The sequence below is a fragment of the Solanum lycopersicum genome, chromosome 6, assembly GCF_036512215.1.
Source record: "Solanum lycopersicum chromosome 6, SLM_r2.1".
In the NCBI taxonomy this organism is placed as follows: Eukaryota; Viridiplantae; Streptophyta; class Magnoliopsida; order Solanales; family Solanaceae; genus Solanum; species Solanum lycopersicum.
This window is the reverse complement of record NC_090805.1, coordinates 44988587-45003108: the sequence shown is the minus strand read 5'-3', so window position 1 is coordinate 45003108 and position 14522 is coordinate 44988587. Positions and strand designations below refer to the sequence as shown.

At 32.1% G+C, this 14522-nt stretch overlaps 1 protein-coding gene across 6 annotated transcripts; it reads left to right on the top strand.

The window, feature by feature from the left end:
• Positions 1–7766: 7766 nt before the first annotated feature.
• LOC101254213 (F-box protein At3g56470-like) lies at positions 7767–13241 on the top strand. 6 transcript variants are annotated; one of them, XR_011221805.1, is made up of 5 exons: positions 7856–8577; positions 9676–9724; positions 9820–9929; positions 12591–12687; positions 12894–13241. XR_011221805.1 is itself a non-coding variant. In XM_010324345.4 (2 exons), the coding sequence occupies exons 1-2, from the start codon at positions 7992–7994 to the stop codon at positions 12902–12904; spliced, it is 597 nt and encodes a 198-aa protein (XP_010322647.1). In that variant the 5' UTR covers positions 7856–7991; the 3' UTR covers positions 12905–13241. The 6 variants fall into 6 exon arrangements, 1 of the variants encoding a protein (XP_010322647.1); XR_011221806.1 differs by lacking the exon at positions 12591–12687 and adding an exon at positions 10072–10135 and having other exon boundaries at positions 12894–13030; XR_003247264.2 differs by lacking the exon at positions 12591–12687 and having other exon boundaries at positions 7767–8577.
• Positions 13242–14522: the final 1281 nt, after the last annotated feature.

Genomic DNA, 14522 nt, shown 5'->3' with positions numbered 1-14522 from the left:
AAAAACAAGGTGGGATTCATTAACGGTACAGTAGATCGAGATCAATTCGCAAGTGATTTGGCACGTTTATGGGATCGTTGTAACGCAATTGTAGTATCATGGATTCTGTGCAATGTTAACGGAGTGCTTTTTTGCTTAGACGCACACTGAATTTAGGAGGATTTGAAAGAAAGGTTTCATAAGATAAACAATTCACGTATGCTATACAAAGAGATTTTCACACTTGTTCAAGGAGTCTCTTCTGTTTCAATATATTACTCTAGGCTTAAGGATCTATAGGATGAATATGATTCTATCATGCCTTTTTCTTCTTGCACATGTTCTAAATCTAGGGATTTCTTTGAGCACTTACAGTTTTAGAGAATGTTACAATTTCTCATGGGACTGAATGATAACTATAGCCAAGCTAGGAGCCAAATTCTATTGATGTCTCAGCTGCCTAATGTTAATCAGGCATGTTGAATGCCTTGAATCGGACCCATTACAACAGAAAGAACGGGGGTTTCGTTGCCTGGTCAACGAGTCGGGGGGTCCAGGGGGGCGACGCGCCCCCTGGACCGGGGGTCCGGGGAGGGCGGAGTCGCCCCCGGCCCGACGGTATACAATGTTGTTGTATTGAGCCCTTAATTATATGTCAATTCTGTATTTTGGGCCTAAGCCTGTTAGGGCGTAGCTTAGCACTATATATAGACGCTATAACAAATCTTATTCTGTGTTCTGTTCTTGCCTCTCCATAATAAAACTGCTCCCCCTCTTCTCGTGGCCGTAGCCAATTTATTGGTGAACCACGTAAATCTGTTGTCTTGTTTTTCGCGTTTATATTTTCTTGTATTATCTCGAATTCCGCATAACAAGGCATATGCCATGATTAATCAGGATGAAAGACAGAGAATGGCTGCTAATTCGAGCAGGATATTACCTGAGAATTTAGCACCAACTGCATTATTCACAAACAGATTCGAATCAGTCACTCCGAAGCAGCAAAAGAGGGCCTTACAATCCTCATGTCTTATGTGAATTTTGTAATGTGAAAGGACATCTGAAAATTGATTGTCTCAAGTTGATGAAATGTGATTTTTGTCATAAGACTAGCCATCTTAAAACTAACTGCTATAAGCTCATCGGCTATCCACCTCACTACAAGGGCAGGAGAGATCATGTTGTAGCTGATAACTCGATCTATGATGCAGGAGTTTTACAACAACAGCAACACAATGATGTAGCTGGTAACTCGATCTATGATGCAGGGGTTTTATAATAGCAGCAACACAATGTTGTAGCTGGTAATTCAATATATGATGCAGAATCCATGAATTAGAGCAACATTGAGAGGAATGAAAAGAATTTTGTATATTAATTATTCTCAAAAAATACAATACATGGATATATATATATATATATACACAATCCTATTGTAACTGACTTGAATGGCTGCTAACTGATTGCTACAGTGTATAACTAACTTGTCTAATAAACTATTTTACTCACACGACTAACATTGCAATGTATAATATAACAGCTTGTAACTAAACTTTACTAATGCACAGTGGTGCATTTATTCAATTCTTTTACACCCTCCTTCAAGCTGGGAGCTATGAGATATTCTTCATACCTAGCTTGGACATAAGATGCACATGTGGAATTTTTCCAAGTGCTTTAGTTAGGATATTAACTAGCTGTTCTGAAGATAATAGATTGGTAGTAAAAAGTACTCCAGCTGGAATTTTTTCGCTTATGAAATGACAATCAATGTCAATCCTATTGTAACTGACTTGAATGACTGCTAACTGATTGCTATAGTGTATAACTAACTTGTCTAACAAACTATTTTACTCACACGGCTAACATTGCAATGTATAATATAACAGCTTGTAACTAGCTCCACTAATGCACAATGGTGCATTTATTCAATTCCTTTACACTATATTTGCAATAAACTAATTACCGCATTGTATATATTTGAAATACTTATTTTGGAATGGATCAGGTTAGGTTGGTCCAAAGCCATGCCCCGTGGGAATTAGCCCAATTATAAAATTCAACCTAACAATGAGGTCAAATTACAGCGTTTTCCTAGAAAGAAACAACGACCCAAATCCAGTCTCCAAAGTTCATTCGATAGAGTATATTATGGAAAAAATAATGAGTGTATTAGCTTTATATATTATAAGTATTTTTTCATGATATTTTTTTAAATTTATGTATTAGTTATATATTCTATTGTGTATTAATATATTTATTATTAATATCATGAATTTTTAGGTATTAACAATGCAATGATTTTAATGCATGCACTAGCATTATTAAAGACCTACTTGTCTATCAAAATCCTTTTTTACATCTTTTCCACGGTAATAGTTAGGGTATCATTGTAAATAATTTTTCTAATACATGATATATTAAATGCATAAACATATTTTATGTATAATTACTGCAAGCATAACTAATATATACTATATTGTTATGCTTTCCACTATAATGCATGGATTAACTTTGTGTATTACTAGTACCTTGTTTGATACTCTTTTTCAATCTATTATGTATCAAAGTGTGTATTGCTAATACAATGAATTTCTAGGTATTAGCAATGCAACAATTTTAATGCATACATTAGCATGATTAAAGATTCAATTGCCCCTTAAAACCCTTTTTTACATCTTTTCTACTATAATAGCGAAGAGTATCTTTGTAAATTAATTTTTAATGCAACACATGCTATTTTTTATGTATCAAACCAAATATTGCATAAAAATAATCTATGTATAACTAATGCAAGTATAACTAATACATGCATTGCTACTGCAAGCATTACTAATACACTTTTTTAATAGTATTTTTAGGAAAAATTATATATAATGACAAACTAATAAATAAAATTAATTGCTAGAACCACCCCCTTGATTTAATTGTGTCCCGTAGCAAACTATTTGTCTATCCTCTCTCCCTCAAACTCTCGCTCGCCACTCTCCTCTCTCGCTTGCTTCCTCTCACTTTTATACAAACAAAGTGTATAAAATCTATTTCTATTTGTATATAGCGAGAGGAAATTGTACAAATACATATTTTTTGTTCCCCTCTCACTCCTCTCACAGATCTCGCTTGCCATTCTCCCCAATCTCGCTCGCCACCCTCACGTCTCTCACTTATACAAAAAAAATGAAATGTATAAATTGTGTTTCTGTTTGTATAAAGCGAGAGAAAATTGTATATACACATGCAAATACATATAATTACGTCCTATATACTTATAATTATACAATAAAAATACTCTCCTGCCCAGTTTTTTTTGCCCTTCTCTCTTTCTCGTTTTATACAAATTCAAATTGTATATAATTTCTCTCTTTCTCGTTTTATACAAATTTAAATTGTATATAATTTCTCTCTTTCTCGTTTTATATGATTCGATTCAATTGTATATTCCCCTGCCCAAGTCTCTTTTGCCTTTCTCTCTTTCTCATTTTATACAAATTCAAATTGTATATAATCGTTCTATACACTAATAATTATACAATTCGTTTTGTAACAATTCGTTTTATACAATTCTCTGCCCAAGTCTCTTTCTCTTTTTTGTTTTATACACTTCATTTTATATAATTTGTTAAGCATTATTCTTACGTGCTCCAACGACACCTAAATGATTAACAATATAATCGTTTGATCTATTGGCTGAACTCTAATTTGTAGAGAGAAAAAATGGTTGAATAAAATTATTTGAAAATATAAATGGCAAAAAAACACTTGTATCTCCCACAAGGGAATATATATATATATATATATTGTTAGGATCGAAAATAAGTAGGTGTAAATGTGGAAGCTAGCAAAGCAAACCTCAAAAGACCACGAGTAAGAAGACAACGAGAAATATACCAAAAGACACAAAGATTTAACGTGGTTTGGTCAATCGACCTACGTCCACAAAGGAGATGAGCAATCCACTATAAATATGAGAGTACAAAAATACAGAGGGGATCAACCTCAACCAATTCACTCGGAATACATGGGAGGTTCACACAAGTGACCCATAAATTCTCTCCCTAACCAAAACTCTCAAAGCCCTTAAGACTACATTGTGAATGCTAATTAAGTTACAAGGAACATGTCTCTATTTATAGAGCCCTAAACCTTTTCCTACTAGAAAAAGGATTAGTTTAATCCGAAATCTTTTCCTAAAAGGAAAACCTATTTATGGTAAGAAATCAGGGCAAATAAAACCCAACAGATCTCCCCCTTGACCTGAATTTATGACAAAATAAATTTGTCCACCTTCTTCACTTAATCTTCAACAACTTGCTACTCCTCTCCATAATCTCTTTTGCAAAATTTATGTCTCAACATAGAGAACCTCTCTAAAACAATTTCTCCAACAAAATCTTCATTACTGTCAAAAAAGGTTGTGGCAAGAACTACACCCGTCAAGATGAACACCTTTTTCTAACCTGGTTCAATCATCGATTATTGAACCACTGAACCTGACTCCGTAATTGAATTTGGCTCTGATACCACTTGTTAGGACCGAAAATAAGTAGGTGTAAATGCGGAAGCTAGCAAAGCAAACCTCAAAAGACCACGAGTAAGTAGACAACGAAAAATATACCAAAAGACACAAAGATTTAACGTGGTTCGGTCAATCGACCTACGTCCACGAAGGAGATGAGCAATCCACTATAAATATGAGAGTACAAAAATACAGAGAGGAACAACCTCAATCAATTCACTCGGAATACATGGGAGGTTCACACAAGTGATAACGTATCAAGCTTGTGACCCATAAATTCTTCCCCTAACCAAAACTCTCAAAGCCCTTAAGACTACATTGTGAATGCTAATTAAGTTAGAAGGAACATGTTTCTATTTATAGAGTCTTAAACCTTTTCCTACTAGAAAAAGAATTAGTTTAATCCGAAACCTTTTCCTAAAAGGAAAACCTATTTATGATATATATCATATATTATTATAAACATGAAGCTCAAAATTTAAAAGTTAAATTACCATTTTGCCCCTCTAATAAATTAAAACTTATATAATTTATATATATATAATCTTCTTATTCTCATTACATAATCTTGACCTTTCAAATTTCTAACATAAATGTAAATAAAAATAAAAATGAGTAATTATCAAGAAATTAAAGTAGATTCATGTATCTTTAAAATTAAATTTCATCTCTATCTTTTTTATATTTATTTTAACAATAATTCATGTGACTTTTTATGTTTCCATAATTTTGTTCTATAAATTTAACTTTTTCAAGAAGAACTTTTATTTACCACTCCTACAATTCTTGTATGTAGGAACTCTAAACATGTGAAATAATGTCACAATTTGAGGTGAAAGTTGTGAGATTCCCTTATGCAGTTACGAGAATAGATAAGAATTCAATTACTGAAGCATCAGAGCTTGATGTGTTAGTTTTATACTTATTTGTAGTAAGAATTATAATAAGACTTTTTTGTCTCTCTTCATATAGTTGAATTCTTGTTTTGTTAGCAAGTTGCTCTAAATTCATATTTGTATTTTGTATGCTCAAATGTTCAATTTTTCACTATAGAGACAAACAAAGGTAATGCCTAATTATCTTGCTCATGTATACCTTTTTTTTTTTCTTTTCTCTGTACTTCAGTTTTTACATATACATTAATTTTCATCTTTAAGAATGAGTGTGATAGAATAGGATGTTTACTCTTTTCTTTTCTTTTTTTATGGAAAAAAATGTGAAACATATAATATTAGATTAATGGTGGATAAGTTATGTATGACAGAATTAAATTTTATATAATAATAGTAGTTATTCATAAATATCCTAATTTTTAAAATATAAATGATAAAACTTTTTACATCTTAGTTTTAAATATTTATAGTTAACTAATTAGTTTAAAGTGTTTGTGGATAAAAATTTAATACAATACTTAAAACACATTCATTAAAAAAGTTAAAAGGTTTATTCAAAGTTAATCTTACACACTCAAAGTTAATCTTACACTATCTAGCATTATTCTATCAATAAAACGGAACTATCAAGAAATTTAATTTAGATTGTTGTTATTTTTCCTTTTAGCTTTGCAAACTTATTTTTTGAATTACAAACAAAGTTTATTTTATTAATTTCTCATATTATTATCTCGATGCATTCACTTGGTGGTCAGAAAATTGGAGTGTCACAATTAGTAGTAAAACAAAATAAAAAATCTCTATTAGACATATTTTATTATTTAGTAATATTATCTTTTAAGAAATAATACACTCATGAGTTAAACGCGCAAATCACGTGCAAGAAAACTAATATATATATATATATAAAAGAGGAAGAATCAAAGAAGTTGACTAATGAGGAACATGAAGTGATTCAGTGAAAAAGAGTGGTCAATTATTACTTGATATACTATCAGATATATAGATATTACTAGAGTAATATATATTCTGATGATAAATAATAATTTAATGTAGAATAAATATATGAATAACTTTCACATAGAACAAATATAAAAACTATATTTGTATGATATAGTTACACTTTGCATAATTGTGTTCGATAGCAAATATAAGTATGTGTATTTCGCTATATATATTTTAAGAAATCAATTGTATAATTTGCTATACATATACAAATGAAAGCAGTTGTATACAAAAGATTAATTGTATAATTTGTGTATGTATAAAACGAGAAAGAGAGAAAGACAAAAAAAATTGGGTATGAGAATATTTGTATTGTATAACTATAAGTGTATAAGATGAAGATATATGTATTTGCATATGCATATAACATTTTTTCTCGCTTTATACAACACAAAATTTATACATTTCATTTCTTTTTGTATAAGTGAGAGAGGCGAGGGTAGCGAGCAAGATCTGGGAGAGAGGAGAGAAGAAAACGAAAATATATGTGTATATACAATTTTCTCTCACTTTATACAAACACAAATACATTTTATATATTTGTGTTTGTGTAAAAGTGAGTGAGAGGGAGAGTGGCAAACGAGAGTTTGAGGGAGAGAGATTACTCACAAATAATTTGTTACATGATATAATTAATTCAAAATGTACTTATAACATTTAATTTAAATTATTAATTTATCATTATATATAATTGGGAAAAGGGTCTGATATACCCCTCAACTTTGTTATTTGGAGCTGATACACCCCTCGTTATAAAAGTGGCTCATATATACCCTTACCGTTATACAAACGGCTTAAATATACCCCTGTCGTTACAAAATGGCTCACATATACCCTTCATTCAACGAAATTTTAAATAATTAGTTTTAAATTTATATTTATTACTTATATTTTTTTTAAAAAATTATTTAGTGGTATATATGATTCTTCTATAAAAGTTCAAGGTATATTTTAATTTTTTTCATACATAAATTATTTTTTGACTTCTTTTATTAAAATTATTTGAGTTTCTTATTCTTATTTTATTTTTTTCTTTCATTCCTTAGTTTAAAGAGAAAAAATTAAACTATTTTTTTGTGTGTATTGTAATTTAATTTCGTATTCAAAAAAATTTGGTCATCTACAATAAGTTTTACAAGAATATTAGTGAAACATAAATAAATTTGATTATCAAAATAATAATTATAAATTAGTCATTGAAACAAAAAAAATTCAAAAAAATATGTTATATGAGATTATATTTTTTAGAAAATAAAAATAAAAATTTAGATTGAAAATTATTATTTTTTCATTTCCATTAGAGGAAAAGGATATATGTGAACCATTTAATTTATAAGTAAGGGGTATATCAACGCTAAATCAGAAAGTTAAAGGGTATATCTGTTTTCCCCATATAATTTTTCCTAAATATATTCTAATTTGTGTAGTTCTCCCCATATAAATAATTGGATTAGTACTTATGAACATTAAACTTGTCTATCTATGGTATTTCCTGTTGTTATCACGTCTGCCTATATAAATCCCCTCCAAAGCCTTAGCAATTACCATTCTCATCTGGTTATTCTTGCCCCTTTGTAGTCTCTTCTTTAACTATTTATATGGCGAACTTGTCAGAATTGCCATCTCACCTCATTAGTACAGTTGCCGAGCGTGTTAAAGTGATTGAAGATTTTATTGCTTTTGGTGCTGTCTGCATCTCATGGCGAACTGCTGCCACTAAAGATAATTTTGATGTATACTCTCCACAAATTCCATTGCTTATGCTAGCAGATAAAGATGATGATTATCGAGAATTTTACTCTCTTTCCAAAAACAAAATTTCACGCATATTTCTCCCAGAAATTAGAGGGCGAAGATGTTTTCCATCAGAGGGAGGTTGGATGTTTACAGACTCATGTACAGGAGAATTTAACTTGTTTCATCCATTTTCCCGTACCCAGATTCAACTTCCTTCACAAAACGCCCTAAAGGAGTCTTTACAGAAAGATGCAGAAATAACTCATTACACAATTGACAAAGCTGTCTTGTCTGTAAATCCTTCTCATACATCAGATTATGTGCTCGTGATTTCCGATCTTACATATGGTAGAGGTGATCTCGCCTTTTGGCGACCGGGAGACGTCAACTGGACTAAAATTGTCATGAGAAGAAATGCTAGATTCAACAGTCTCTTTCACTATAAGGGTAAATTTTATGCTTTTACTTATGATGGCGAGTTATGGGTTTTTGATGTTCCAGGCTGTAGCGTTCCTCAACCAATTGTAGTGCCGCGTCGACTTACTCGTCTGAAAGATCCTATATTACATCAACCTGATACTCAGTACTACTTTGTTGAGATATCGGGTGCACTGTTACTTCTTATTCGATTTTTGAATAACACATATACTAGCGATTATGAAACCATTAAGTTTAAGGTATTTGAAATAGATATAATCAATTGAACGAGATTAATACTTTGGGAGATTCAACAATTTTTTTGGGACGGAATGGAGCAACTGCTATGGTTAAAGGGCTGAAACCTAATCACATTTATTTCACAGATGATGTATTTGAGAGCTATTTCGCCTTGGAAGCAGGTGGTGGAAAAGATACGGGGGTTTACAATTTTGAAAATGGGAAGGTTGAATCTTTTTATTCTGGGGTGTCATTAAGTCCTGTTTGCCCGCCAACATGGGTTAACCCATCATTTGGATCATAATGCGGTTGTACTCACCATCATATGGCAGCTCTCTTTGTTTTGGTTTTTTAGCTAGTTATTTATCATTGTTTTTAACAAATTATCAATATAAAGTTAAATTAATCTATTTATTTTCATTTATTTTAATATATTGTTTGAATGTTATCATATTTAAGCAATTCTAGTTGTGATTTCTCAAAATGGTTGAGGCTTATGAGATACAGTTTGCAGATATTAACTCTACATTTGATTCTTGCATCCCATTTTGCTAGTTACGAAGTTTAGTAACTTTAATGAATTTGCTTTGATCCATGCTTCAATTGTAAACTGCTGTAAGTATCATATTTATAACTGAAACTTTTTTAATAATTGATATTACAAACAACACTCTTTAAGATTAAATCTTGTAGACATCTATAGTTTACAAAGATAAGTCTTTTGCTTTCCTTATAAGCATCTATGAGTTCTTGTTCTCCTGATTGTTCTCTGTTTCTTCCTCATTTTCTGCCTTTCTGGCTGTCTAATGCATCCATAGACCCTGCCATATGTATCTAAGTTCTTTTCTGCAAATTATCCTGAGTTTGAGCATGCAATATGTAATGCAGTCCATCCAGAGCCAAGCCACTTTTGATGGTGCTTTTGTTTTCCTTATTGGTAAGTCCTCTTGCTGCTGTTCCCTAACTGTTTCTCTTTGCAAGCTATAACATGATCTTTCTGAAAACTGCTATCTCTATTTACATCAATTGCAGGTTACCACTCTGATTAACATGCTTGAGGAGTTCTATCAGTTGATTCATTCTACTAATCTTCCCGTCATTGCTTCTCCTTTATACTGATATTTCCAGTTCCCTCAACATAGGTACTCTGCTCTAGTGCTTTCATTGTAATCTCCAGCCCATATACGTTAGAAAATGTACTTTCCATGTAATGTTTATATTTTGTTATTACCAGATATTTTCTCTTTTTCCATTGCCTGATTTTTTTTAAAAAAATTGTCCAAGGATTTCTCCCATGGGCTTCCGATGTTATGTTTCTAAACAGTGAATCCATAAGTTGGACTAACTGGTAAGTGCACCAGTCATTTCCTTTTCCATATTTACGTCTGATCACTCTTTCCAATATGTCTTCTCTAGCTACCATCTTTAAGTCTCTAAAGCCATTTAATTGGAGACTCTTATTGTGTAGTCTCAAATTCTTTACTTGGAGAATTTCTTCTCTTTTGCTATTCATTGTTGTTTTCCATATCATTAGGACCAATAAAACCAAGTCCATGACCTCACAATTATCCATATAACAACTAAGGTCCTGGCTATTACTCATCCTGTGAGGTCTGCCCCCGAATTTCTTATCAGGTTCAAGAATGACATTAAAATCACCAGTGCTACAGCAAGGACCTGTGGCAACTTGATGAACTCTTTCTATATCAGCCCAAAGATCTTTCCTCTCAGCAGATGTGCACTTAGCATACACAGCAGTAGCAAATACATCACTGCTAATATTAGCATGGTGCATTTTGATAATAATTTGTTGATCTGAGTTGTCAATTACAGAAGTCTGATACTACCAGTCCACAACAGCCATATTTGTCCATTAGAGTTAGCTATACAGTGTTGATATCCAAGATATCTCATGTGCATATGAATATTGTTCATGCTCAGGATTGGCTCTGAGAGGGCCACAAAATCCACTTTGTAATACTTGATCGGCTTCTTATTTCTGGGTAAAGCATTTTTTGTTCTCACTCCCCTGATGTTCCAGTAAATGACACTAAATATAAAGGTTATCGAGACTGTTTTTGTATCCCTAGCCTTTGGCAGGGTTGTTACCATTTTCCTTGCTCATCTTATCATACTTCTTGTTTTTGTTTTTTCCTTTGATAACTGGAGAAAAGCCTTGATTTTCAACGTCCTCCTTGTAATGCATTTCTCTTTGTATACGTTCATCAGTAACCATAACAGTGACTCTATTAGGAGATGTGACCTCTAGTTGAATTTCAGCATCTTTTCTGTTCCTCCCTCTCTTCTCTTATTTTTTTTAATCTGCTCATCGCATGATCTGGTTTCAGTTTGTGGTGTTTCTTTTATGATCTTGCCAACTTTGTCATGGTTTGAGACTTGTTCAGCATTTAGGGCAGTCACTAATTTTTTGTTGGATTTGTCCCGGTTTGAAACCTTTCCAGTGTCGAAGTCAGCTACCTAGTTATTGTTGACTCTGTCTTCGTTTAATACAAATTTGGAGTTGAGGTCAACCACCAAATTCAATCCCGGCATGGCATTGATAACAGAAGTTAAGCTATTAGAACTTTGAATCTTGTTAGTGTTATCAACAAATGTATCAGCACCATTAATATCGTCAGTTTTGTTTTCTTGTTCCTGGCAGATTCTTGAAGACTGTTACCACAAGTGCTAGCTTCGGCTTCATTGGTCTCACCATTGTCATTCTTTCAAACCATCTCCTGGTTATTCTCATTGAGCTCCACAACTTCTGCGTCTATTTTCTTTTACTCAACTTGCTCTTTCTCGTCGTTATTTTCTTTAGGAGTATTCCCATCGTCCTGAGTACCATCATTTTCAGAAAGGATAGTTCTTTTCTTGCTCTTAACAGTTTGTTGTACTGAAGGTGGTTTGACAATGACTTTGGATTTTTTCTTAGACATTTTCTTTTTTCTAGCATTGCCTTCTTTTTTGGTTCTATCTCTGATGGAGGGGTTTTCTGTGGCAGAGATCATCTGGTTATTAACCTCATTGATAGTAGTACTTCTTGTGCCTTGGTTGACTGTCTCATTATCTTTGTAGTCATCTATACCAGCTTCATGAATGTCCTCATGATCCTGCTTTCTTTCAAATTTGCTGGCACTTCGTGAATGTTTTGCACCTTTAGGTCCCTTACTAGTTGGTACAAAGTACAGACTTGCTTAAGTGGTTTGCTTGGATATTGATTGGTATATGATACTCTTTATTTTCCAACTCTGGCGTCTGCTGCAACAATTTTTGAACTTGCAGTAAGCTAGAGTTCTTTCATTGTTTCCTGAATCTTCTGAAAATTCAGATAACTTTGTCCACCAAGACTATAAGAATAAGACAGATGCATGGAAAAAATCACCAAATTTTTTTTTCTCTGCGACTTTATGGTTCTCAACCACATCATTGACCAGTATTCTAATAACTATCAGGCAAGTATATAACAACTGCGCTTCAATCACAAGCCAGCTTTATATGTATTATCTTTATAAAGAAGTTTAAATGTATGACATCACTATCGATGTTATGAAAGCTGAGCTTTAAGGTCAATGTATTTTAAAGCTGTCCAATCCTCTTCTGTATCAGTGCAATCGAAAATCTCTCAAAGCAGTGAATAAGCTATGACCTTACTTAGGAGTGTAGCAATTGGGGAGAATTCCAATGCTGAAATGGAAGCCTGAGTTCCAATAAGATGAGCTAAACTAACAAAAGTGTTTGGCTTTGGATGAGAAGAGTTCCAACTTGAACTGATGTTGACTTTAACTGCATTGTTTTAACAGGTGTATAGAACAATGCTACAGCAGTTATTATGTGCATTTTTTGATTTCTTGCTTATAGTAAGGCATCTGTTCCGGAATGATGAACTGAAAGACATTGGTGAGTTTAGGCATATTTATTCCATTAGTCTTTGTTTGAAGAAACCATAGACGTGCAATCCGTTTCTATCTGATGCTTCATTTGCTTTTAAATTATATGACATATGCATACAGGCTCCTATTGAACATAAAGTGAAACAAGTATGATATCTGATGAAAGTAGATAAACATTTAATTTATTCAATTATGTTTTTCTTTTCCCTTTAGGTATCAGGTGAACGAGATGACAATGGTGCAACTGTAAAAGTCAGGATTGGAGCTTTCAGACTATTAGGAAAAGCTAGCTAGCATCGATCCGTTTGCGAGTTAGCAGCTCATCTTGCATACCTATGAAACCTTTAAGCTTCTTCCTTATTTATAGATATTCTTCTGATCAAAAGATAATACTAGCTAGTGTAGATACATCAATGGATATTCAGATACATAGGGGAAGGGTGTATGTATTCTGAGAGGGGACAGATACGTATGTATCATCGAGATGTATTCGGGGATTATTGATTTTATTTTTAAAAATTATGATAAAATAAAATAAAATGTGTAGGTATTTTTTTTCTAGATTGTAATTTTTAGGAAAATGGTTCATGATGGGTCGATGTTTCTTTCCAAGCCAACGCTCTAACTGGACTGAATAGTCACACTCGCATACTGTTGGGCTGAATTCTATAGTTGGGCTGATTACCACGGCTTTGGACCAAACTAATTCCCATCCAAGCTCTTCCAAATCATCACGTTTGAATACAATACATATTTTAAGATAAATTATACCTAATTGACTCGCATGTGTTATATACAGCGAAATAAAATGTGGCATGAAAGATAAATTTGATAAATAAAGCGGTAGCACCTAATTAGATCCTGAAGCAGTGAAATTATGTTGCTTGCTCATTAAATGTTACATCATTTGAGTTATATACTTAAAAGGTTCAAAAGTATAATCTAATCAACTTTTATTTTATTTGTACTACGTGATGTTATAACAAAGAGAAATTCAATCAAACCTCTTGAAATTTCAGTCATGTATATGAAATAAGTTATTCTATCACTATAACATTAACAATGAGCCAAAAAATCACAACATATATTTTAAAATTATTATATTATATGCCTCACACCAAACTAGTACTAAATGTACAAACTAAAATCCATGGAAAAAATTGATTAAAGCGTGGAGTTAGACCCCATTGCCGACAGTAGGGGAAAGTCGTAATAAATAATAGAGCCACGTATCCTTCAATACACAAAAATATCTTACTGCTTATCACTCCTTTCCTTTTCCATTTCTTCGATTAGGAATCTTGGTCTCATTACTTGACCCCATCTCCAAATATAACAAAATTAAAAACTGCCAATGCTATAAAAAATATCCTAAATTAATATAAAAATTTATTTTACTATACTTGGGGGTAAATAATTTTTATTTTTTTAAAAAAAAGGCTCACTAATAATGTTCTCTTGATTTGAGGCACAAAAATCTAAAGAGTCAAACCGTCCAAACCACACATTTTTTCTAATTATAATATAAAGGTACCATTTTCTTGTTTCTTTCCCACTGAAAACATGACATGTGTTGTATTCCAAAAAGATTGTCTCCACGAGAACTAAACTAACTAATGACTCCTGTAAATTCAAACTCTCATTTTTATTTGTTATATTATATTTTTCAAAAATCAATTTAATTAATTTGATATTTTAAATAAAAAAATTAGATACTTAAAAATTATATAAAAAATACTATAAATTATCATATTTTTGCATATCAATTAAAAAAAATATTAATCAAAATTTTTATGATCAGACTAAAGAAAAATCTTGAAAATTTAAAAATACCTTCAATAT